This window comes from Cyprinus carpio, chromosome B17 (assembly GCF_018340385.1).
Source record: "Cyprinus carpio isolate SPL01 chromosome B17, ASM1834038v1, whole genome shotgun sequence".
NCBI lineage: Eukaryota > Metazoa > Chordata > Actinopteri > Cypriniformes > Cyprinidae > Cyprinus > Cyprinus carpio.
Window position 1 is genome coordinate 7,712,468 of NC_056613.1, and position 27,603 is coordinate 7,740,070.

Below are 27,603 nucleotides of genomic sequence, written 5' to 3' on the forward strand. Positions count from 1 at the left end.
GGTTGATGCGTCTCGCCCTCAGGGGGTAGGGCACTCTGTTCTGGTCGGGATTGTTTGTATTTGATGTTCTCGAGTTCAGCACCCAGGGTTCTGCATGGGGAACTTTGCTCCGAGACTTGTCAACAAATGCGGTGTTAAATAAAGCAACCACCGAGTGAAGTTTGAATGTGCTCGCTAGGTGGAAAACAGGGAAGAAGTCAGCGCAGGGAAGAAGTGAGCACCATTGCTCCAAACCCGCTTAAACTGAGGAGAATACTGGGAAAACGAAGCTTTCTCATGGTAATCTGATAGTAAGTTGCAGTTCTCCAGTTCAGCTGTCTTTTCTGTGCACAACAGCTGAAAGTCCTGTCCTGGATGCATGCTCCATGTCAGCTCTTTGCCTTGCAACTGTAATCCTGCATGCTCTCTGTTCATTTGCATTCATGAGCATTAAGATCTGCTCATCCACAGTCTGCTGTTAAAACAAACCGCATGAGTGTGTTGGTACACAGCACATCCTGTGGATTTATTGTCATTACAGCTGGACTCTGGTAACTCTGGCTGTTATGCTGAGCTCTGAGCTTTCTGTGGTTGTCCGTCTGCAAGTCTCTTTACCACAGTGCTATGGCAAGTTCTTTCTGGGAATTCGCGATGCTGAGCTTGTGCTTTCTGCAAGAGTTTCCATTTTCGTCTTAAAAATACTGAAATACCTTGATGGCATTGTCCTATTTGGAAAAAGCTTATGGCATGGAGGCTGTTTTGCTGGAAAAAATGAGCTCTAGGATTTATAACCTACTTTAGTCACTAGATGTTTCTATAAATACGTAGAGTGCAGTGAAGATAGTTTTGGGCTGTTTTATGCAAACTGGCCTGTCGTGCCGTGCTGTAAGTTTTTCCTGACCCTCTGTTTCCATGGCCCCCTCATGTGGCCGCTCTTCACTGCCTATAGCACGAGCTATCTCCGCCTATGAAAACACGGCGCGTGATTGGCTGATCCTGCAGATGCACAGGAAGTTCAGGGTTTCTAATAACCACCCAGAGACACAGTTACCATAGAGACAAAGATAAGCCCCCTTACTAAAAAAAAGGAAAAAAGCCTGCATGTCATCACAGCAGCCTGCAGAAAGCGTCTGCTCTCTCTCTCTCTCTCTCTCTCTCTCTCTCTCACTCTTCTGCCAGTTCTCCTATTAGCAGCTGCTCAAACAGTACAGCCCTTACCTTATGAAGGTTGCCTTCTCTCACCGCTCTTCAAATGCACACTGCACTTAACGTGAGTTCTGATTTGCTTTTTACAAACTTTCCTCAAATCCTTTATATGTTGTTACCGCGCTCGTGCACTCACTCATGTAAACTTCTGGTGAGCGCACCAGAATTGGAGGCTTTTAACAAATATAAAGCATTGACCCGTGCCTAGAGGGCATGTTTGTGCGTTTGTGTGCTACTTTCCCGTGGTTTGCACGATGTCCGTCCATCTGGTCAGAGCTATTTGTGGGATCTGATGTAATGGCAGGCTGTGTGTAATGTTGATACCACTGGCTGCAAGTTAATTGATTTCAAGAGTATTGTTGAGGCTGTTAAAAGCTGCCTCTCAGACCAAGAGCATTTGAAGGACTCGAGGCTACAGCCTACACTTTTAAGTCCGGTTCCTTGCTAACTGTTTTTAGCAAGCATCTTCTGCAAGTTTTCCTCAACAGTTGGAGGGGAGGCTGTGGGGGCTGGGGTTGAGGAGCTGTTTTGTGTGACGTGCCGAAGGGAGGCAGAGCCGCCAGTGAAAGGGCTTCCTGTTGATGGGAGTCTCATGTTATCTGAGGAAAGGGCCTGTTGGCAGGAAATGTGTCAGCCGCTTGTTTTCTTTAAAGTAAGAGGATGTGTCGTGGATCGCTTGTTTCGTCTTCGGTGGGAGGTTTGGAGAGGGGAGGGAAATCGCTTTGCTCTGAACTTTTGTGAAATTCGATACATGTTGCCTTGACAATTTCTCCTCAGTTGGTGTGCAACGCAGTTGTCATCATGGCATGAGAACAAAGCCTCTTGAAAGATCCAGTATCCTTGAGCAAATCTGTATGCCCCACCGTACACCCTTTCAAATTCAAATGCCATACAAATTCCTGCCCGGAAAGAGACTATTATAGTTCAGATTTGGTTGTCGGTGCAGTCTGAGCCGGTCTTAGAGGAGGGTTTAACCGTGTCCGTTTACACTCGCCAGCATGGCAGGCTCTCTTTGGGGACCCCATCTCTCATTTGGCACATTTGCATTTCAGGAGATTAAGCATCAGAAGTTTCCCAGTATGGTGGGTGGCTGTTGGCCCGGGGCGTGCAGAGAGTTGGCATTATTCAAGCACGCTGGGCCACGGGGACGAGACTAGGGCGCCGTCCGTCCGTCACAGTTGAGAGGTGAAGCTGGCTGCCGAGGAGGTCAAGGCGCTTTTTATTTTGAGGCAGTGGAGTGTGGGGCTCCTCAGCGGTGCACCTCGTCTTCTTTGTCTGTCTGAGATCTTGTAACAACAGCCAGTGGGTTGTCAACGGACCGAGTTTTGCGCCGCCCCTCATGAACATTAAACAGCACAGCAAATCGGAGACGAGCGCTCGACGAGGCAGAGAAATATGTCAAAACATCAGAGGAGTAGACAGGCAAAAAAACACCTGATGGGAAAGAGTGGGAAATATGCATGATGGTTCAGATTCAGAGTTTCGCTCAACGCTCTACTGTCGTGCGCCTTCTAGAGCGTAAAGTGAATACGGAAGAGGGTAGACTCAGATAGTCCTATTAAATGTTTTCGCTTGCGATTTGCGGCTGAATTCTCCAGGGCTGTTTCCTTGTGATGTGTAGCTCAGCAAACCGTTGGAGTCTGTGATAAAGGTCTCCAGTCAAAACGCATCTCCTCATCGGGTGTTCTGTCGCGTGTGACTGAAAGCGTCACGTCCTCAATCAAAATGAGGCCATACATCTTCACCCCTCTATGCTATCTCCCCTCTATTGCTCTCTCCCCCTGGTGACCTTCAAGCTTTTTATTTTATCTCTATCTTAGTGATTAAGTGTCTGGAATGCATGTGATGATGGTGGCAGCCTAATGAATGATAGACCCTTGGCAGCAGTACCTCTGGGAAGCACGTTTACTGCTTGCTGAGCTCTGGCTTAAAATGAGTGAGCTACAAAGACATGTTTTGAATCTCACACTTGTCTCATTTCAATCTAAAATTGAACTCTATCCCCTTCTAGACCACCTTTTCTCTTGGTTTTGTTTCCTTTTTGCACAGTCTATCCTTATTTTTGGCACCTCTCTAGTTGCAAAAAGGGAAAAAATAACTTTACTTTTGATGTAAACACTTGGGTTTCCAGCAGAGAAAAATGAGAAGTGTAACTGCTGCTGAAATGGCTGGCCACTTAGGTCCAGTGTGAGTGCACGACCGGCTCTCCAATCCACTGGAATTATATCCCCAGCCGACCGTTGCCAATCAAATAATAACAGACTCTAGAATGGTATTGACACTCAAGTTCACACCTGGGCCAAAAGGTGCTGTGCTGCAGGCACAATGGAGGATTTAACCTAGTGGCCGGCGCCAATGAAGTCATGCAGTTAACGCGCTTTTAATTCAGTTTTAATGTGCGTCTAAGAGTTTAAAGTAGCAATGTGGTCACTCAGTTTTTCTATATTTGTTTTAATCGCATAATAGATTTGAACAAAGAAATCAAGTGCTACGCACATGTATTGGCCATGACTTGATTGCAAATACATTACAAAAATTAGACGAGTAAAGAAAATGCAGTACTTATTAAAAGAATCACCCCTTTATTTAAATATACTGTATGAACACAGGAAATGTCTCGGTTATGTATTGTAACCCTCGTTCCCTGAAGGAGGGAACGGAGACGTCATGTCGGATGACCGACATATTGGGATCTCGCTTATAGAGATCCCAATTCGTCAGTCATCCGACGTGACGTCGAGAGTGACTGACTGAAAGGGAACCGCTGTTAACAGGTTAATGTATTGTTTCTGATTTCATGACTAGTAAAATAATGAAAACTGTCTGTATAATATTGAACATGATTCTTCTCAGAGTAACGCGGCCGCATGCTGCGTCTTCTTCTTGATTGACTTGTGTTATTATTCAGATGCAATACTGCCACCTGGGAGGTCAACCAGGTACTGGCGCTGGAGTAGGCTACTGTATTTGCATGTCACGTCATCATAAGTGTCCTGTTCATTTAAATATTGTGGTTATTGCCAATTCCAGTATATCGTCACACCCTACATTAACACGATATTTCATGATTTGAATATCACAAGAAATCAGGTGTTTTTACTCTGAATTGAAGCTCTGGTGGCTTTGTGTGTGTGTGGTGTGGTGTAATGATAGTGAAGACGGACTGTGGTTCTGGGCCTAGTGGAGCAGTGTTGTTAAGAGGGCTTGCATTGTTCAAACTGATCCTATTGTCCTCTGTTCTGCAGGCATCAAGGGCATTGAGAACTCTGTCTATACAGCCAGTGGACACGGTCTGTTCCTGCTTACATCGAGGGATGTTCGCACCCAAGGAGACAGGGACATTTGCTTTCTCAAACACAGATAAACATACAGAACATGTAGGAGTCAGCTTTAAGTGAAAATGTAGAGTTTAGCTGATTGGAACAGTCGGCATTGTTTTATGTAGTAGGAGTAAGTGGTTTTCGGATTTAGCTGTAGCCTTTAGAGGCAGTTTATTAACAGTACCGCACTTCTGCCGTGGGCTTCATACAAACCTGCTAAGTTTTCTGCTCATTTCAGACAACTCCCAGTGGAGCTGATGCCCTGATTGTTTGAGAAACCTGACAAGTGCGAGCCATCTCAGAGTTCAGCTTGAACACATCCTCGCAGGCCGGATCTCATTCGGAAAACTCGGGAGAATCAAGTCATTTCCATCTCCTCTCCCGATCTATCATCAGTGTCATATTTCATTGATATTGCTTTCATTTTGGTTCTGTCAAGGAGGGCACAGCCCTGCTGTCGAGCATATAAACAACTGTATTTTACGGTGCTCTTGTGCAGCGGGGTGGCTCTCAGCTTCATTTTCAGCGCACTATGGTTTGTATCATTCTCTATATTTGTCACACACGCGCACAAACACACACACGCACACATACACACACACAAACACACACACACACACACATCCTGTGCCCAGTCACAAGCCCAAGGCTAAATGTGTCTTCTATGAATGACTGTCACCTCTCAGTATCAAAACACATTCAAAACATTGTTGACATCCAGGCACTGACTCTGCATTGATTTACTACTCAAGCGAAAGTGTTTTATCACGCTGAACGTTGAGGGTTTTTTGTCAACTTGCTTTATTTATTTAGAGAGTGTAAATTCTTTGCTGGTGGCTTCCTCAAAGCTGCGCTACATTTGCTGCTTTTAATGTGCAAATCACCTCAGTCTGTGCTGCCACCACTTCCCATAGATGCTGAGCAACAACCAGTTCACCTTTGCTTTCACGCTTACGCACTTCGCTCCGCTCACCCCCCACCCCCCCCACTATAACACTTTTCTCTTTAGATTTACTTAGCAGTGTGCCCCCAGTCCACTTGATCTGTTTTCACTCAATAACTGTTCATTTAGCCTGGAAAATGGGACCGTTTCTAAAGCGGAGTCCCGGCTCCTCAGGCTTCATGAACGAGCTCATCAAATGAAGAGGGGTTGTAGAGGTGTTAGTGACTCTTGGAAAGCCCTGAGCCTGGCCTGAGCCCTCATTAATGACTTTAGAGAAGCGGCCAGTGCTGATGAGCCTAACCCCTCGAATTACTCTGCTTTTGTGTGAGCCTTGCATTGTAATGCTTGTTTGAGTTTAATGAAATGCCAGATGAGGATCGGTTCTTGATTGGGAGAGGGCTTGGAGTGCTCTGGGAGACATTCCCGGTTAACAAGTGTGAATTTTCAGTTCGGTGGATTACGCAAGAATGGTTTATTTTCTCAAACGTCTGATTTTTTTGACGTGGTAGTAACACAGGCTGGTGGGTTGGTGCAGAGCCTGACAGTTTTGTGAACGGCACGAGGATAGGGGTCTGTTGACTGACACATCACACTGAGACGTCTCCGCTGGGGGTAACGCACCAGACCACACCAGAGGAGGGACAGTGCGACGTGGGGGAAGAAACATTGCACATTTGACAGCTCTTCTATTTTGCACTTCTAGTTTTTCTTTCTCCACCCCCACCCTCATCCTCTTCTTCCTCTCTTTTAGAATTTCTGTGCATCAGCACCTTCCCTAAGGTGGACGATCTAATCAGGATGGTATCATTTCTCTCTCCTGCAGCAAGCTTTGCCTCGGCAGCACCTGTCAAACGCTCTCTGTCAGAGGGCAGAGTGACTTTGAAACCCTACTAATGACCCTAGATAGCTTTTCTCTCACGATCACTTCGACAGATCTTGAAGAAATGTGCTTCATCTTGCATACAGATGATCTGTCCACTGGAAGTTGAGGTTTCTATGATGATGTGGGAATTAAATGCTTCAAGGAGCATTTAAAATGAGCACTATTGTAATTTTTTCAGTGAGATGTTACATGAGCAAAAGAAAATGTTTTTATAAAAATAACAGACCTGAGTTCTTTTTTAAATATATTTATGTATTTTTTTTAATTAATGAATTTATTTAGCACTTTGATGTAAAAAGTATTTTTGGAGAAATTGTGGGGGACTTTTTTTTTTATATTTTACTTTTTTCTTGCATTCAAGAGGCAACAGCAAGAGCAAGATACATTTTTGTGCTTCTATCAAATTCATGAAAAGGCAAACATTTTAAACCAGAAATAATCTAAATATAAATATATATAAAACTATGTTATTTTAAAATAGTTTAATACCTTTTTTCACTCAAAAATCTGAGGCGACATGTGACTTTGATTCTAAAATGGTCATTGTCTTCCAAATAGCTGGCTTCATGTTCTCATGTTTTTGGTAGCAACACAAAAACGCCTCTGAAGTCACTCTTGCTTTTTAGTGTGCTTTAAGCGTGTTTGCCACCATCCCAGCTGGAGTGCAGTTTTCCCGTTCCCTGTGTTGCCATGACATTATCAACAAGAACAAACTTTGGGCTTGTGACAGTCAGCCTCCGCCAGTGTTTGCTAAAGATAAGTGAAAGAGCCACAGGTCTTCAGATGCCTCAACAACACACACCAAAGGGAAAATAAAGAGACGGACCTCTGGCCAGCCATTGTCTGTTTGGAATGTAGATTCGTTCCCCTCTCTGCAAACATTTTCCTTGCCTGAGCACTACGTGAAAGCGCTCCCTCGTGCTATGTTTTGTTTTAACTTGATTATCAAAAGAAAACCGCCCTTCCATGGCCATCAGGCTGCATTGTCCTAGCGGTTTGTCATATTTTTCCAGGCCGAAACAAATTCAATTGGAAATCTAATTCTGTTTGTGAAGGAGCTGATTAGCAGGGCAGTGTTTCACTGGGGACAGTTTATGGTGTGGTAATGGAATGACATGTATAAATTGTCATCTGACACAGAGATTAAGTGAACCGGAGCACAGTAAACATCGCCGTCTCATCTCCTTTCGGTTTATACCCTTCACCTTGCTCTGGAAGGTTAAGACTCTTGGTTTAATGGTTGTGTGTAGAACAGGGGCAGAAATTAACTGATATTTGCCCCCTAGAGTTCATTTCCAGGGGCTGTATTTCCATTTTACTGTATCTTTGCTGTCTTTTATGTCAAATATTTTTTATATTTTAGTGTTTTTTTGATGTCCAATTTTTTTATCAACATCAACAAAATCTGTCTTTACACTGCTTAGGTAAAACAGAAACTGCCTCTGACATGGCATTCATGTTTATTTTCTGTTTAATGCTCTAAAGGTGCATGTATTTACACAGCAAATGTGTAATGAACATAGCCTACTGAACACAAAGTATGTAAATTATAACATAAAACATAAACCTATTACAGGTTAGGCCTGTGATATTATGACAAAAATCATTATTGCTCTTGATATTGTAATAATGATTAAGATTTTTGTGTTTGGGGAAATGGCATGCCATTAATGAGTTAGTTTATAACTTTTTATGCATTGAAAAATTGAGACTTCACATTGGTTATTTTAGTAGCATGAAAAAACAGTTATTCAAACTGGGAGTAAATTGTATGCAGAAAACAGTAAAAAACATAATTGAAGCAGGTCATGACTTCAGTCTAGCGTAAGGTATGTGCTCTCACAAAAACCCCTATTACAATTACCAAATCTGTCTACACTGCAAAATTAATTTCTTACAGTACTTACATTTTTGTAGTTTCTGTGTGTGCTGAACAAAACTCCAGCATTTTCAGTGGTGATTGGCCATTGCATTCATGCGTTCAACAGAAACGTGTGTAATTTGGTTATAATACTCAACACTGCAAAGAAAAAAATGCATAAAAAGAAATCTGATGCTGCAATCTAAATGTAATGCCGCAATCAGCACATTTATGTTCACGTTTCACTTTAATCGTGACAACCAAAATAGAATTGTACAAGGGCATTTTTTGCCACCTTATCTTAAATTTTGTTTATTTTTGGTGGCATTTTTGGTTATAATACTACAACAGTGCAAAGAAAAAAATGCGTAAAAAGAAATCCGATGTATTGTGTAATGCTGCAGTCTAAATGTAATGCCCCAATCAACACATTTTCACTTTAATCGCGACAACCATAATAGAATTGTACAGGGGCCATCTTATCTTAAATTTTGTTCATTTTGGTACCATTTTTGCCCAAAACCCCTGTTAATTTCCGACCCTGGTATTGAACCAAGTGGTTGTACCTCAAGGTTACGCCAAGGCCGCGGAATGTTCTCCTTGACGTCGCGTGTGCTGCTCCAGCACTAATTCTGTGAGGACCCCATGTTATTCCTTCAGAGCGATGGGATAGGGCGATATGCATTTTTTTGGTCCGTGGCTGTGCGATATTAACCTCAGCTCTAATTGCCTGTGTCAGCTGTGGGCAGGGATAGCGAGGCGTGATAACTTAATGCGCCAGCCCCGGATCCTGCTGACTCAAGCACAGCATGTGTTTTCCTGTGCCTTTTCTAGCCTAGGACAACGCTACAGAAATCTAAACAAGATGCATGCGCTGCCTGCATCTCGTGTGCACTCCTAAATAGTTTGTCACTGCCGCATTAGAATTGGATGTGAACTGCGCTCTTGGGAAGGTGGCTGAGATGAAAACTCATCTGGATGTAAACATATGGCAGGCAGTTAAGTGTGATAGGTGTGTTGGTGGTTAATTAGCAGAGGATAGCGACGGAGACTGTGTGTTATCGTGGCCTCGGCCTCATGCCTTTTGTTTTTCTGGCATGCGGTCAGGCTGCAGCTGCGTCGGCCCGAGCCGATGTGTGTGTGCGCTCACACCTGCCTGCTCCTCTCCCGCTAATCAGAGCAGATTACACTCTGCAATTAGTCTCCCAACAGCTCATCACACCACGCCAAGACCAGAACTCTCATCTCCTCAAAATCAGCTGCAGTTGGCAGCAAAAGGCGACTGCCGAATGTATAAGATCTCTCAGCCTGCCGAGCAAGGAAAGAGAGATCCTAAGAAAGGTAACTCTCTTTTCCCTGTCTTCTCTTGCCAGAGACATATTCTACATCTGTTATCCGTGCCTGCTGTTTATGCTTGAATATGTGTTTATGGAGGGGGTTTTTATACGCCTATGTGTCCTCCGCTCCTCGCAGGGCCCGTTAATCTGTCTAGATCAAATAAAAGTCGTCAGAGATGATAAATCCTGCTTGAGACCATCAGCTTGAGACCCCAAGCTTCGCCGTTGCTAGGCAACTGTGTCAGAGGAGCATTGTCAGATTGCATGGCTCCACTTTTCCGCCAAAGCTTTGGCAGAAGGTACAAACACCTGACTCCCTCAGATTAGGCAGCCTTTAAGGAAGTGTGCGCCTGCCACTGATCAAACTCTGGCTCCCGCTGATGTGAGTATGAGTGAGGCAGAGAGAGATTGAGAAGAACAGGATATATATTTTGATTACCTCTATCTGTCTCCTGCCCAGGTTTGAGAAGGATTCATGCTCTCTGTAGATTTGAGTCTCTGCTAGATTCAGGACACGAAAAAAAGTCACTCAAAGTTTCTGAAATAAGTCTCTTATGCTTACCTAGACTACATTTATTTGACCAAAAATACAGTAAAAACTGTTTTTTTTTTATTAACAATTTCAAATATGAGTTTTTTATTCTAATAGATTTTAAAATGTACAGTAGTTCAATTCTGTGATGACAAAGCTTAATTTTCAGCATTATTACTCCAGTCCTCAGTGTCACATGATCGTTCAGAAATCATTCTGATATGCTGATCTGGTGCTCAAGAAACATTCTTTTTTTTAAATCATACTACCTTTTTCAGACTTTTACTTTTTCTTACTTTTATCCATATTTTATTACCTGTTTCCACACAGTGATGGAGACACTCTGCATCTAAAGGCTGAGATACACTCTAAATGATTGAGATTGGAAGAAATTAGGGTTTTAATGAATCATATTCTCATTTATTTCAATGATTTCAGTTTATTAATGATTTCACTGATGATTATTTTTGTCCTTGATGTAGTTTCAGTAGTGGTGTTGTGGCACTGTCAGAATATTTTAATAAGTTGTTCCACATTGGCGGCACACTGGGAAACTGGAGTACTGCCTCCAGCACTGCAGACATCACAGTAGGCCTGTATTAAGGTAAATTTGTGCAGTTATTGCTGTTTTATAGTAAATTGTGCTGCCATACATTGGGCTATGTGAATTAAGTGTATGATGAACTTGTGTAATCTCTACATTCACCTTTTATGAAGGTTTTCTTTTAACAGTTCTATTTAGAAGAATATCTGGAGCATCCGTAAACCAGTTTATCAGTTGCCCACATTTCATTCTTTTTTGATAAACAGATCTGTAAAAGCAGAATGCAGTCTGAATAAAATGCACAGATGAACGTCTTCTGCTGGTTTCATTTTCCATGAGAATCTATGGACGAGGGCCTTGAGTTGAGCGTTGAATTATCAGTATCATGGATTGTCTGTTCACTACATGGCAGCTGTTTCCTATAAAGAAGTTTTGCAAATGACAGCTGGGTTCATTTGTATTTTCACCTGGGTCAAATTTTAGTTTCCGCCACGGGCACAATTTCCATTTAATAATGCCACACTGCTAAAAATATAGGGGAAAAAAAAAACGTTGACACAAGTATTTACAATTTAATGGTGTTCACCTTTGCACATGTGCTGTTTAATTGAGGAATAAATAATTTGCAACCATTTAACCTTAACTGCAAATCAAATACAATGAATAATATTTTAATTATGCTGTGCCAGCATTGCTGCCGCATGAGTATTTGTGCGTGCACATGTTTATGTGTGTGTGATTTTGACTGCCTAAATTTAGTGGTGCAGAGAGCAGCTGTTTTACTCACCTCATTAAGGGCTGTATCCTTTACAGATGAACAGTGACGCTCATGCTAAGATCGGCCATCCGTGCACAAAAAATATATCTTACAAAAATACACTATGGGCCCTATTTTAACGATCTAAGCACATGGTCTAAAGCGCACGGCGCAGGTGCACTCAGGGTGTGTCCTAATCCACTTTTGCCGGGTGCATGGTCTAAACGGGTTGTCTCTATTCTCTTAATGAGTAATGGGTGTTTTTTTGGGCGTAACATGCTAAAAAACCAATCAGAGTCTCATCTCCCATCCCCTTTAAAAGCCAGTTGCGCTCGTGCCATTGCAGGTTCACTATTTGAATGGCGGAAGTTTTCATTTTTAAAAATGTTTGTGTTCTGCTGCGCATCCTTGTGTGTGTAATAAGCAAAGTGTATGCGCATTGTGCACCCGCCTAAAAGCACATATTATTAACAAGCTCTTTAAATAACAAAGAAAAAATATTGCGCCAGACTTTGGACCAGGTTTGAGTGGGTCTATGGCGCAGTAACGTACCAACAATGCGCCTGAACACACCTCTTTTTTATACCAGCACGCCCATGGGCGCAAATGTATTTGCTATTTAAACAACGCGGCGCAGGATGGAAAAATGAGAACTGCGTCGGGCTGAAACTAGTAAAAACCTTGTGCTGCGCCATGCACCACATTGCGCCGGGTATATGATAGGGCCCCATATACTTGAGATGATCTCACTTAGACTAATTATTTTTAAAGACAACTTTAACTCCAAAATTTACTGTCTTTCTCTATATCTAAAGGTTTGGCATCGTTAAGATTTTTTGTTTGGTTGTTTTATAGAGGCTTCTTTCAATTTTATCCAATCTATCTATATATACAGTACAGACCAAAAGTTTGGAAACATTACTATTTTTAATGTTTTTGAAAGAAGTTTCTTCTGCTCATCAAGCCTGCATTTATTTGATCAAAAATACAGAAAAAAATGTAATATTGTGATATATTATTACAATTTAAAATAATTGTTTTTACATTTATTATACTTTAAATTATCATTTATTTCTGTGATGCAAAGCTGAATTTTTAGGATCATTATCACATGATCCTTTAGAAATCATTCTAATATGATGATTCATTATCAAAGTTGGAAACAGTTCTGCTGCTTAATATTTTTTCAGAACATGTGATTTTTTTTTAGGATACTTTGATGAATAATAGTAAAAAAAAAAAAAATTTGTTTTTAAAATATAAATATTTTGTAATAACAATATACACTACTGGTCAGTAATTTGGGGTCAGTAATTTTTTTTTCTTTCTTTTTTTTTAAATAAAATCAATACTTTTATTCAGTAAGGATGTGTTAAATTGATAAAAAGTGATAGTAAAGAAAATATATTATTAGAATATATATTATTAGAATTTTTTAAAATATTTTGAATAAATGCAGTTCTTTTTTAACCTTTTATTCATCAAATATATTAGACAGCAGAACTGTTTCCAACACTCATAATAAATCAGAATATTAGAATGATTTCTAAATGATCATGTGATAGACTGGATGTTACATGTGACACTGAAGGCTGGAGTAATGATGCTGAAAATTCAGCTTTGCATCTCAGGAATAAATTTTTTTTTTTAAGTATATTCAAATAGAAAACTATTATTTTTAAGTTGTAATAATATTTCACAATATTACTGTTTTTTCTGTATTTTCTTTCAAAAACATTAAAAATAGTAATGTTTCCCAACTTTTGGTCTGTACTGTATATATGGATAAAATCAAGTCTCACTGCAGTATTTTCCAATGAATATTGTTTATTCACAATATTGAAATGCCTCTTCATGTTATCTTTAAATAACGGTAAGGATTTGTCTATTATCAAACTTCTCAACTATTAAAAAAGGTAAATCTGATAGCATGTGTGTAGTATGAATACAGTTTGAATATACTACCTCAGCAGTGTTGTATTGTCATTTGACCTACTACAACGTCAAGCCATGTTGCTGTTGCCAGTGATGACTCCTCCCCTGTAGCCTTATGGGATAGGAAAGTGGATACCAGAACACGTTTCTCCTTTTGCATAGTATAAAGAAGTAGACTTATTCAGATACAAGGAAACCTTTTGGCATTATTAGATTTAAAAATGACATTATTTCCCTCTTTTGTTGGCCTTTTTTACAAGTCTTTTCACTATATTTGTTGAGGACATTTTCATACATTTGCTCTTTACAAGCACGTAAACACTCAAATGACCTCTTTCTCAAGGTCTGCTCTCTTTCTCGTAACAGATCTTGTTTTATATGAAAGCTGAATGAATGTGGAGTGATCATGTTTGAAAGGAGAGCAGGTCAAATGAGCAGGCGAGCTTAAGAATCTCGCTCACATGCTCCCACTGACCCCGCTATCACTGAGACGGCTTTGTTTAGCGCTGATATGAACCCTCTTCCTCTGGTTATAACTGTACCATGAGCTTAATTCAGGAGCGCCGCCTGCCATAATGATGAATGATAGCTTATCTCCGTGACCACAGTTGACCTCTGGAGGCATGCGCTTGTGTCAGGTTTTGTCAACACTGCAGGGGCCGGTGAATGACCCAATAAAGAAAATGGCTCAAAGAATATAGTTTTTTTTTTATTTTAATCAATTTGCATTTTTATGAAATGATATAAATTCTAAAATCCCAAGAATCGATTAGTCTTGCCTGTTTTGAACGGGACATTGTAGCGTGCCTCCCATTCAATAAATCACAAAATAAGCTTTGTTATTTGTTACTTTTAATATGAAACACTCTCAGATTTCAGATTCTGTCCATTTTATTACAATATGTAATGTAATATGTACATGTACATGACATGAGTAAACATCTGAAGGTATGTTAAAAGAAAGAGTACAACTTGCTGAAATCCGTATACTGTCTCATGTAATCGCTCAATTATTGTTTCAACAACGGAAAGACGTCAGCTTGTAAACAATATCACGTAACGCCACATTTATCTCAGAAAAAAAAAACATAATTGGTGTCCATAAACTTGCTAGTCAACTAGAAAACTAAACTCTAGAGAGGAGTATTTTGCTAACATATAACATATTCATTATAATTTTTACTATTCGTCAATATTTAATTTAATATTTAATATTTAAAATAAATCCATTAAGTAATTATGACAGCCGCCATTTAAATGTTTATATTTCAAAAAATGAATTGGAGTAGAACTATAATTATGTAATTTAAAGTTAATTAGTGTTATAACTTTAATATTATAAACACTTAGTTGAGTTTAATTAAAGTGTTTGTATAGAAAAATCAACTAATTTTAAGCTGATTTTAATGTAGTACCAGTCGACTCTCATGTATATTTTACAGCATTAGTTGATTTTTTTCTTGAGAAAATTTGTCATGTACTGTAACTGTTATATATCCAAAATAATCAATATTAAAGCGAATTGGAATTGAATCAAATAGCAAGCTTGAGAAGCATAATTGATTGGAGTTGAATCGTGAAATTTGTGTCAAAACCAAGCCCTAGTTAAAGCAATAAGCCCCAAGTAGCCGTGGTTTACAGTGAATTTATAACAGCTAAGGGGCGTTGTTAGGCACGACGCAAAGCGGAGTTCCAAACAAAGTGTTTGCCAAGCAACACGCCGAAATAAACAAAGGTGTTTGTTTGTAGTGTAATTTACAACAGCTTCGAACACGGCTCAACCAATCAGAATCAAGAACCGGAACTATCCGTTTTATACATGTATCTTGACTATAATATTGTTAATTGGCATTAACGTGTTTTGTTTCTGTTTATGTCCTTGTTTGTTACTGTGGAAGAGGATGCTGGGTGATTAGAGGTAGATCCTGAGGTACAGGAGACGGTATTATCATCGGTCCGTGAATGAACGTTTCTGATCCAGGCTTGGTGGTTAAAGATTAAGACTGCTTTACAACCTCATCTAGCAGGATTTCTGTGGAAAGTCGGGAATCTGTTTCATGGGCCATGATGTGCCTGTGTGTGAGTTGTATCCTACACTGAACTGTGATTTACTGAGTTAATGGTCTCTCTCTTTCCCTTGAAGGACTTCAACATCACCTTGGTCCTTCTCTCAGTCCAGTGCTTGTTCTGATAACATCAGTCTCCACTAAGGGAGGCTTATCACTGAGCCAGGCCTGCCATTGTGTTTATGGCTGTGCTTTGAATCAGTAAGACCCCTCTAATATATATCTGCAGGGCTCGTAAAGGAGCCGGTGTATAGCTTTTATTGACTCCTCTGGAAGACATTGGAGACGTAGATCAAAAGGAATGTGTTTCGAAATGCTTGCGGTTGGGGACGAATATACTTTCATTTAAGAACGAGCGGTTTGCGTGCTGTCTTCTCCTTTGAGTAGCACATGTGGAAAAAGGAGGCAGTGTCTGTGCAGTTGCTGTTTGTTTTAGAGTCAATTGCTTTGCTCCGAAACCTAGTGAGGCAGCATATTAAGGCAAAGTTTGTTCCAAAACATAGTGCATAGTGTTTTTTTTGTTGTACTTTTTGCTTTTATTTATAGGACAGTTGTGTGTACATAGAAAAGGGGTGCAGGAGGAGGAGTGACATCGGAATCAGTGCTATTTTAGTATTATTTTTTATAGTTTTTATTAATATTTAGAATTAGCTTTTATATGACATATTTTCAGTAGAATTTTCAAAATAATTAATATTTTCATTTTAATTGTAGTTTAAGTTTTAGTAATTTTGTTATGTGTTGTCATTTCTTAGTTTCTGTTAAAAAAAAAATATTCAAAACAAAAAAATATTTTTTCCAGTTAATAATTTTAGTACTTCAGCTTAAATTTATTACAATTATTTGCCAAGGCAACAATTAAATTTATTTATTTATTTATTTTTTTATTAAAATAAAACTGAAATAAACTATTTTTTAATAGTTGGTTTTAGTTAATGATAACACTGACCTGAACATGACCCAGTCCATTAGTTAGCAAAAACCTATTTAAATTGAAACCCCGTTGAGTCTTCCTTTAGGATCTGTGAGATTTTTGGTTGATGTACATGTAAGTCACAAGATTATGCATTATATACATTAAAGCAGCTCAGTACGGTTTGGAAGAGTACTTATGTTTCTATTTATGGTGCACTGTATAGCTGCTGCTCTCTCTCTCTCTCGGTCTGGTAATAAATGCTCCCGCTGCAGGCTCACAGAGGTAGTCAGACTGGAACAATTATAATCTTCCCAGTGCACCCGAGACCGTGGCCCCTCCCGCATGTAACACCATTAATTGCATTGTTACGTGTTATTGTACCGAATGGCACTGCCGTCTTGAGTGCTGTTTACTAATGAAACGCATTGCGCAGCGAGACAGTTTGTGCCTATTTATCATGGCTATTAAACCTAAAGCAGCCATACTCTGATCCCTCACTCCTTTTGGGATTAAAGAAAACAAAAAAAGAAAGAAAAACTACAACTGAAGAGTTCCCATGAGGCGCACCTTCGTTAGGAGTCTGTTAGAGGGGCCTGAGTGAACAGGAAGAAGTTTCCTTTCCCGCGCCTGCACATACCCTCTTAAAAATGAAGGTTCTTTAGTGGTTCATTGCAGCACTTCAGTAAAGAACCATTTTTTGCAGTATAGTAAGGTTGTTGTGGTACTACAGCACTTCAGCTGTCGATACCATAATTGTATAATTCTCAATATCACAGCGGCAATGAATATTTAGTTGAGTTGAATTAACAGAATTAACTTTTCACAGTAGGTAGTGGTTCAAAGGAGCTTTACAGATTTTTTTTCTTGCTTCGTTTCTGCATTTAAGAGGATCTGTTATCAGAGGTGACTGTGTAAAAAGTGAGGTGACAAAAGTAATATTCATATGATAGAACTGAAAATGAAAGCAATGAATACGTTTTGAATATGCTATATAGCAAACTTTTTATTTAAAATGTTAATATTAATTTAAATATCAATATTAAATTTCAAATATTTAATTTGGAAAATATTTTATTTACTAATAATAAATAAAGAAATAATGCACTACGACAAATATAAACAATAAAGCAAGATGATGATTAATGTATACAGTGGCTTAAGTTTTAAATGTGGGAATGGAAAAAGCTATAAATTTATGTGACTAACTAAATGTTACTATTTAAATTATTATTAGCATGATTGGTACATATTATAAAATAATGATTTTTCTTGAGGCTTTAGCTTTTATGTTTTTATTGTATACAGCCCAAGATTTTATTTTATTTTATTTTATTTTATTTTATTTTATTTTATTTTATTTTATTCATGTAACTGACTGTCTGTACATGAATATTCTAGCAAGATTTTTTGTTCAATAATGCATTTGAACATTGAATGTTTTGGTCACATTTGGTCACACAAATTAGCGTTCGAAAATTTGAAACTTTTTGAAGTTTCTTTTTTCATAGAAGTGTTTTGGTTTCTGGAATCTACAGTATCTAGCAGCAGTAGCTTTCTTAAGAGCTTAAAACCATCAGGACATCAGGCTAGTCAGACCCTTTTTGTTTCTGACCTTTAGTATTTTTTGTAGGTCTTTCTAAACGTTTTATCCGATTGTGGCCTGCTGATCAGCTGAATTGAGTGGTTTGGGTGAGCAGCAGCATCTTAATTTTCATTAAGTGCCCTCTCCCCTTGAGGCCCTGCATCTTTGGACTCAGCTGCTAACTTGGTTTCCCTTGTCACCGATACACTGGCAAATTCAATTTCCTGTCTCGCGGGTGTTCTCTGCAGGGCCTGAGCCGACGCTCGCAACAACAGGGACTTACTCCATCACACCGCAGCCCCAGGTTGAGCGTGGTGACTAGGATACAGTTACCCATCATCCTCTGTGTTTCCTGTCGAGATATGCCTGTACATGTGTTGGAGAGTTTTGCGGACGTTTTTCTCTCCTCGCGCCTCTGTCATTGGGATTAGATTAGCCTGTACTCTCATGCCTGGATGCTTTGCTGTATTAGCTGAGCCCCAGCAGGGCAGTGGCATTCATGGGGAGATGGCCGGTTTCTACAATAGAGATAAAGCTGCTGGATTTCAAATCACACTATGCTCACTGACCTTCTGTGAAATGTTAAACCTCAGCCCAGCTCGACCGCCGCGCAATCTCACCGTCTGGCAAGCGCCACGGAGAAGATAGAAACCTATGGGAGGAGAATTCTGAGGGAATTTGAATGTCAAGGTGTGTGTCTATGTGTGTCCACATGGTTTAAAAGCTCTGGGTCCATTTGATTTCGGTGTGATAAAAGCGGGCTCTGTGGTGTAGCGGGTCATATACAGCAGCTCTGTCAGATTCGCTATCATCGAATGTGGTTCATCTCTGCCGGCTTGGGAGCTGCAGCCATTCTGATTTTATCACCGTTTGTCCCCTCCGGCCCCACGCAGGCCTGTCCTGGGTGGTGGTTGCTTAATGGTTGAGTGTGTGTGTGTGTGTGTATTTTCTTCTGATTTTCTTGTATATTTTTTAAATATTATATAGATTTTTACACACACACAAAAGTAAAAAAAAAAAAGATTATTAAAAATGTATTTTTAATGTGTAAAATACATAAAACAATCTTTTATAAAATACATTATGAAAAAACGAAAAATACACATTGTATATACAAACACACACACACGTATAAAATTTACATTATATAATATAATTTACAGTCTATACTGTGTAAATGTTAATATTACATAGATGCAAACTCCTCACCTTTCATTAACAACTCACTCTTTTGAGATCAAAATAGGTCACCTATGAGATTTGCTTAGATCCAATGAGAAAGTTTTTATTGGGGGGGGGGTCTTACAAGGGTACTTGTGATCTTACAAGGGTAAATAAAAAACTGTTGTTTCAATAAGTTTTGTATAGTATTTATTTACGTCCTTTTTTTTACGTCTTTATGTCTTAAAAGGGTAATATTTTATGTATTTTAGGTCTGAGATGTGGGAATGGTGACGAGAGAGCTTGGATAGCACTTCATCTTTTATAACAACATTTGGATTTTAACCAAATATATTCAAATATCTTGATTTTGCAAAAAAAAAAAAAAAAAAAAAAAATGTGAAAAATAACGGTTTTGGACATGTAAGGTCATAATAATAATAAAAAAAAAATCTTAAAGTAACTACAAAAGAGCATGTAAAGCAAAAATCTTATAAAGAATGGTCATGATGGAGGCTGCACTGCTTCATGAGGGGGTTGGTAGATGTGATTGAGATCCATTAAGCATGATTACATTATGGATATAAATCCACGGCTGAACACAGCTTTGTACTTGTATGGAGATCCATTACAGCATTTATTCAAAGCTCTTGTTCAATTTGTACCTCTCTTTGCCTCTGATGTATCCAATAAGGAAATCTGGAGAAAAAAGAATGAAGCCATGGTGGTAATAAGCTGAGATGTGCTGAAAATCGGACAGTTTTAATGGGGTCTCTGATTCCGATGGAAATGAAGAGAAATGGCGGTGATCCTCTGGGGTTCACGGGTGAAAGAATTAACACAGCTTGTCACTCTGTCCCAGCCATCCTTCCGTTACCAGGGCAACGGACGCCTATGTGCCTCGGAGTAAGTGTGGTGACACAGTTGCCGCTGCAGCCTGACTGAAGCTCTCCTCACGGGCAGCAGCCCAGCCAGAGCTGAAACAAGCAGGAATCAGAGTTTCTATCTCCACAGAACAGTGGTAATCTACCCTAATGACCTCTGTGGAAAATATATGCAGCCTCTGACACTATCGAGTCTTTGTTTCTGCTTTAATGAGCTCTCAGCTATAGGTAGAACATTCATGGTAATCTGCTTATTGGGTGCTGTGAGATAAAACAATTTTAGAATATCATATCTTATATCCTGCTTTGCGTGCTTAAATTAGAACAGGATCATTTAGACACTACTGAAATGGTGGAATTAACTATAAGGGTACTTCCTTACTTTTGTTCCAGTAAATAACCTTGTTAGGATTTCAAACAGGAAGGCTTAGGAGGAGGAAACATTTTTCAGTAGCATGACAGTCGCTTGGTTGTTTTCAAAATACTGTAGCTTTTCCAAGAGTCTTTTCCTAACTAGTAGCAGTGTAGCGCAACCACAAAGTTACATTGCTGTTTTCAATGTCGCATTGTAATTTGCTCATGGTTTTACTGCCGAGCGAGTTAAGTCAGACGCACTCCCGTATGTAGCACTGGAAAATCTGATACATTCTAGTGAATTGATTCATTTGGAGAGTTCATGTAAATGAATTGATAAAAAAAAAAAATGATAATAGTTGACCAATTTGAGAATCTACCTAGTCTTTTAGGTCTTCTAGATAGAAATATGTATTTTTATATTTTATAAATATTAAGGAAAATAAGTGAAGAAAAATGTATGCCTCTTTTTAATGTGTTAAAAACATAATATATATAAAAATAATTGTTTTATAAAATACATTATGAAAAAAAAAATATTTTTATTTTTGTATATAGTGTTTTTAAATATGTAAACGCATTCTTCAGAACTTTAATTTTAGAAATTTTAAATGGTGCTTACTTGCTGTCTCTTTTAGAAATTCTTTTTGTAAGTGGTTAGTAACTTGACTGTACAGTGGCTACTTTACAGTGTAGGTTGGCAAGCTATAGTTTAAAGTAGCTTGCACAACACTGGAAAGGTGATTCCATTAATATACCAGATGTGTTTAGATACAGTTTATGATATCGTCTGCTCTCACCGAGGGTGAAATCAAGCTTTGCTTTTGGGCAGATAAGAGAGAAGACTAGACTGCATCTCAAAACGTGTTTTATAAGTTTACATATTTTGTCAAACATCCTGAACTTGTATTAAACATGAAACATTCCTGGTTAAGAATGAAAGAAAAGTTATGCTCCTACAAATCTGAGTCACTTGTGTGAACCAGCATCTCATAGTGGAATTGTTCACAGACTGTCTGTGCACAATGTTTTTTTGGCTTTGAATAAATGCACTTGGGTAGATTAATCAAAAGAGTGGTTATAAATCATTTCTGCGAGTACTAACCCATGATAACCGCGTTAAGCTGTGGAAACTCTTGCTCAATACTTGGCTCTGGGCATAACAATACTGTGAGCAGAGAGCTGTGCAGACCAGCTGTAATTAAAAGCTGTAGTTTCAAATGGGATAAAAAGACTCGCTGCAACTTTTGTAATGTTTTTTCATGCCAAGATTAAAGCCCTTTGATTATTTCTTTTGTAATTGGGGCTATTTGAACGCAGAGTGGTTGTTTTGTGTCTGCTTACTCGAGGCTTTGAGTTGGACATGGTTTTCGCTTTGAGCCGTATGAAATCTCTACCTGCCACTTCTCTGTTGTGGAGTGATAAGAGAGCCGCTTTAAAAACAGCCTGAGTGCAGCTATTTACTGCCTCTGCGGCAGAGAGAACGTGACCTTTCACCTCTCCTTCGTTTCTCGAGTATGGACAGCACATGACTTTTTTGTTCGAGCCGAGACCAAGACTGGATTTGTTTTCATAGCATCGAACATGTGGATTACCTGCGTCAAGAAAATACCAGGAGTCCTCCAGCTAAGTTTGTTTTTCTTATGTAAATGACAATTCTTGTCTCTGTTTTCACTGAAACTTGTCTCTGCAGCTCATAGGAGCTCACGGGTCTGTGTCCAATCAGACGCACCGGGGGAGGGGCTTCGCTAGTTATGTTAGTAAGGCATGAAACAAGAGGAGGAGCCTCCGCAGGTCACACCCTTTGAGAGAATTCTTACAGGTAAACACTCCGAGCAGATGAGTCAAGGCTTGCCGGGATTTTGACGTAGGCTGTGGAGTGTTTATGCCCTCAAAAGAGAGCTATTACGTACTTTGGAGTGCCTTGGAAATATGGGTACTGTGGTGTGAGATTACATATAAATGTGTTTCTGTCTAGAGGGAAGGAAAGTGTTTGTCACAAGAGCTGAGAGAAGCCTACGCCAAGCTTATGAATGAAATCTCAGAGCAGGTACAGAGTTTCTTTTTACTTTCTCAAAGGCCCATTTATATGTCAGGTTGATATTAAGTGTGATGTGAGTAAGGAAATAGGAGTCTTGTGGGATGGATGGCAATTGTTTTGATGTAAAGCTGAAGTACTTGTCAAAGTATTCTTAAATCTGATTATTTATAACAGTGTGGTTTTATTTTTTTAATACTTTTACCCTCAAGCAACAAAACAAACTCTTCTAGGAAGCTGCTCTCGATTAAACCCCATTGACATCTAGTTCATCACCAGGTTTGCATGAAATGAGAAGATGATTAAGGAGATTTTAACTTGACCTTAGCATCATCCTGGCAACCACTAACAAATTTTACACCAGTCGCATTTTTTTCTAACACTGTAAAAATCTAGTTTAGCCTAATTTGTTGAGAATGTGACATATTAGAAGTCAAGTTGCACATAAAGTTTACTTTTTCTTGTTTTTGTCGCTGAGTGACTCAGTGAGCGATTTATTACCAGCATGAATAGACTCATTACTTGTTCTTCACCCACTTTAAATGAGTTTCGTGCTTGTTTTAACGCAGCTTTCCCAATGAAGCGAGCAAAACAATGACAGTTTGGCAGTTGCCTGGCTTGTAATATCAGGACGGTCTGTGTCTGCGTGTTGAATAGAGGATCTCTCTTGGCACTTGTGCATGTGGTTAATAGTCAGATGTTACGATGGGTGATGAGGGAACAAAGTGCTGTTCTTTGTCATCGTGCTGTCTTTGTTATGTCACTCATACTGGCATGTAAATGAACATAGCCGATTATAGAATATCGTTAAGCATTTTAACACATGGCAGACACGGGCAGACATTAATTTATTCAAGCCCAACGGCCGGTCGCTTGCATATGCAGATGTACCATACTGTATATGACTATATTAAACGCAAACTACATGTATGCATGTGTTTAATCACTGATTTATGATGAGGCTGCCAAACAAATGTTGATTTAGACAGGCAGATGGTATTTGGGCTCTGATCAGAGCATCATGCCTAATTATCTGTAGCTTTAACCCACCCTCTGTGATCTGGCTTTCTGGTGTCATCTGGACGCACGGCTGGAACACATTTACAGCTATTTGCCAGAGAAACACAATCCTGCAGAAACAAACCTGAACTTGGTCGTCAAGTATGTGTCATTCACAACAATAACTCATGTGGGAACCAGTATGCATGGTTTTCTTTTATTTTGGGCCTATTTTGGTGCAGTTGGTGTTAACAGCAAGTGTGAAAGTTTGCATTTTGAGGGTATTCTAAAAGCAAAGTGTTACAAATTAGCTTTCCATGTTCAAAGTGACCCTCTCACATTTTGAGCTAAATGAAATTGCAAGATACAGTGTATTTCTTGTAAATGTTAACATGACAACAAACCAGAAAAAGAGAATTCACATCATTGCTCTTCCTTATCATGTGATACTCAGAAGTACTTTGCAAAAACTTTCTTTGAAGTCGAAAATAATGGTCAAGAATGATGTTTCGGGTCTCTCGGGACACAATTGGCAGTTGCCAGCAAATTAGGCCTAAACAGAGCCCTGCGTTGTCATGGCAACAGTGCAATTAAATTACTTTACTGTCAGCTGTAATATGATTTTCCTGTGCAGCGGCTCACGGGACCGGAGCGCCCCATCGGAGGCTGAGTGAGATGAGCGCTCCTCATTGGAAAGATGCAGTACATTGATTTTTCATGAATGATTTTAGTGTCCGGGTTGCATTTCAATGTGCTGATGGCTGGTTTGAACAAGAGGCGATTTCGTTCCACTTCAAACTGCTGCTCTCTCTGCAGCGCTGAAGTATAATCTTTAAGTCTTTCTCTTTTCTGAATGACAATCAGTGTAAAGCAGAGGTCTCGGTGTTTTAGAAAAACATAATCTGCTCTTTGCAAAGGGGAAGCAGAGTGTGCTTTGTAGAATAATTTCGGCAGTATCATGTTTGATGGTGGCTTTCTAGTAATTGCTTTTGCAGATGGACCAGGTGTGTTGAGCGAGAGAGAGTGAGGCAGGAGAGACAGCGCCACATAAATTGATCTTTGTGACAGATCACAGGGAAGGTCACAAACTGTTTTTCTGGTGTCATGTTCGGAGTATTTGATTCAGTGATTGACATGGCCCTATAATATCTTTCCCTTCTGTCACACCCAGTTCTTTATGGGTTAGTGTATTGAAATAGATAGTCAGTAATTTTTAGATTAGTAATACTATGGCTGTCATTTGTACTTGTTGTGGTGACAAGACTTAGCTCATGAATATTAAGTAATGCATAATATTTAATATTTAATCAGATTTTATTCTTTGTAATATTGTAAGATATTATTAAAATTCAAATGTAATGTTTTCTAATATATTTTAAAACATAAATAATAATAATATATTATAATAATAACGTAAAAATCTGTGATGGCAAAGTTGAATTCTCAGCTGCCATTACTTCAGTCTTTAGTGTCACATGATCCTTCAGAAATCATTCTAATATGCTGATTTGGTGTTTGAGAAACATTTCTTATTGTTACATGACTTTGCAGTCTTATTTGATCATTACCGGTTTGACTAAATCATGATAACATTCCCCACGATTATTCGACACCACCCGGTCATTAGATAAACTGCTGTCAGTCATGTTGTCATTTAAAATCTGGACATCATTGGTAATGTTATTGTTTTAATGTTTATGCAAACAAAAAGCCATTTTATTTGTTGTTTGTTGATTTTTATATATAAAACTTGGGATCATCAAAAAAGATTTTTGTGTCAGTACTTTTTGCACATTTTAACAATACCATGATAATACTGATTTCATTTTGGTCACTGTAATCATGATAAGACATTTTCATAGCGTTACATCTTTTTGTCACATTATATAAGTATTGATATCTGTATTTTTATCTCTGTATGGCAACTATAAAAAGAGCAATTGAGAGAACATAAAACAGAGCAGATAATTTAAAGATGACTTTGAGCGTTTTATTCCATTTACTTGAGATATTTCACACTAGAGCAAGGCGTCTTCGGTTGCTCGATAGCTGTTCTATCATCTCCGAGAGCAGACTTGCGTGCCATGCATTCTTGCTGTTGACAGAGTAGGATGGTTCTCATAGTCTCGTTCTTTTGTGCTCTCAGAGAATGTTTTGTCCCTTGGATGGAAAAAAGGGCTTCCTGCAGAGATCTGAAGTGATCTTAGTCATCCTCCAAGACTGTCAGTTTGTTAACTTGTACAATAGTGGATTCGGATTGAGAAATATCTCATGTGTGAAACCTGCTTAGTCTTTCGCACTGTCCCGAACGGCGTTCTCTTAATGTGTTTTCATTTCACTTTTGACCTTCTGTGATTGTGATCGTGTTCTCTTTGGTGTCTTCTGTAGGAGCCTTGGTCTAAATGGGTCCGGTTATGCCTCCCAGTAAGAAGCCGGGAAGTTCCGGGGTCAGCGTCGCGAGCGGCCTGAGCCAGTTCTATCAGGCGAGCTCCATCACCCGTGCCCTGCAGGAGGCCGAGGAGATGGACCTGGCTCTTCCCACCATCAAATTGGAGAAGGGCAGCATGGAGGACGAGGAACTCACCAACCTCAACTGGCTCCACGAGAGCAAGAACCTGCTCAACAGCTTCGGTGACCCTGTGCTGAGGAGCGTCAGCCCCGTCCAGGACTTGGACGATGACACCCCGCCCTCCCCGGCCCACTCGGACGTCCCTTACGATGCCAAGCAGAACCCTAACTGCAAACCCCCTTATTCCTTCAGCTGCCTCATCTTCATGGCCATAGAAGATGCCCCCTCCAAGAGACTGCCAGTTAAAGACATATACAACTGGATCCTGGAACACTTCCCTTACTTTGCAAACGCCCCCACGGGGTGGAAGAACTCAGTCAGGCACAATCTGTCCCTCAATAAGTGTTTTAAGAAAGTGGACAAGGACAGGAGTCAGGTAAGGATGCCAAAACCGCTCTGCATCGAGACATCAATCTTTAACTGCAGAGTGGGAAGTGCTGACCTTAATTCACTCTAGTTTTCATTTCTGGTTTACACTTATTCACTTTTTTCACATTTTCTTCAGTAGCCTGAAAACAGCTACTTAAAAAAAAAAAAAAAAAAAAAAACACATGACAAACAGGCTAAACAGAATGTTTGTAGTTCACATTTATTGCATATAGCATTAAAAAAAGCCTTATAGATTTGCAAGGCAAGGCAATAATAAATGCCTTTGTCAGGTGCTGCAGGGAATTCCAGTTCATTTGCAGTGAATCAGACTGTTCAGATCAGCAATGAACCGATTCATAAAATGATTTGTGAATCAATTGGAAAAATTTGTTATTTTTATTTGTTAATCATAAATAAAAAAAATTACCATGAACCGTGTTTATTTTCAGTATTAGTTCATGATATCTAATGCATTAAATAATATAAATGTATTTAACCTTGTTGGAAAGTGTTATCATATGTTATAGAATATAGTTAGTAAGGTTTGACCTGTTTAAAACATCACTGTATTTTTTTAAGCTGTACTGTAGTTAACTGTATTTTCAAAAGAGGCTTTGCAGGAGTGTGCTGAATGTGTCAATATCCAGGGATGTGACTTATCTCAAGTTTATTATCAGTAAATGTTGATTGAATTGATTCCTGTAAGAGAATAATTGTTTGATAATGGGATGGAACTTATAAACTGATACTCATTAGATGCTCATTGAGTATTGATTGATTCTAGTCAAAGGCTGATAAATGTGTTGAGAGTATACTCTGTGTGTGTGTGTGTGTGTGTGTGCGTGTGAGTGAGTGTTTATGGTGTGTTTGTGTCTGCAAGTTAGTCAGAACAGTAAAGCCATTCCATGTGACTCTTACAGTTCACTGCCATCTGGTCCCTGGCTGTGGAGCAAATAATTTTTTCTGTATATGTGTCTCCATAGAAACAGCTTTGCAGTTGACATGGAAAGTAAGCTGTTGCTGTAGCAACAGAGAAACTGATGTGTTTGTGTGTGTATGTGTGTGAGAAAGTGTTCTGGCTGGGAATGGCTAATCCACTGATGCTAGTATAGTGTCGCCCGATTTAACCCCTTCACTCCTGCCCCAGTAATAAGAACATTTATGCCATTTTCGCTGCAGAATGAGTGTTTTGTCTCCTGTTGCAGTATCAGCTTTAGCGGACCTGGTCAAAATATTTAACTTGAGGAATTCAATCCACATGTTCTTTGTTTAGGATTGCTTAATATTGAGTTAAAATTCAATTTAAAATCTTCCCTCAAAGGACTGGGGCTGTTTTTCATCTGCTGTGATGCTCGACTCGACTCTAGA

General features: G+C 39.3%; 1 protein-coding gene across 7 annotated transcripts in view; it reads left to right on the top strand.

The window, feature by feature from the left end:
- Positions 1-27,603, top strand: part of LOC109076421 (forkhead box protein N3-like) — a 96,081-nt gene that overhangs the window by 2,281 nt on the left and 66,197 nt on the right. For 2 of the 7 annotated variants that reach the window (XM_042741997.1, XM_042742003.1), the window contains one exon: positions 25,686-26,242. In XM_042741997.1, coding sequence (XP_042597931.1) covers positions 25,700-26,242 — 543 coding nt within the window. In that variant the 5' untranslated portion in view covers positions 25,686-25,699. Of the gene's footprint in view, positions 1-269; positions 291-388; positions 1,250-21,298; positions 22,083-22,107; positions 22,311-25,685; positions 26,243-27,603 lie in introns of those variants that run through there. The other 5 variants (XM_042741999.1, XM_042742002.1, XM_042742000.1 and 2 more) reach the window with 5 other exon arrangements.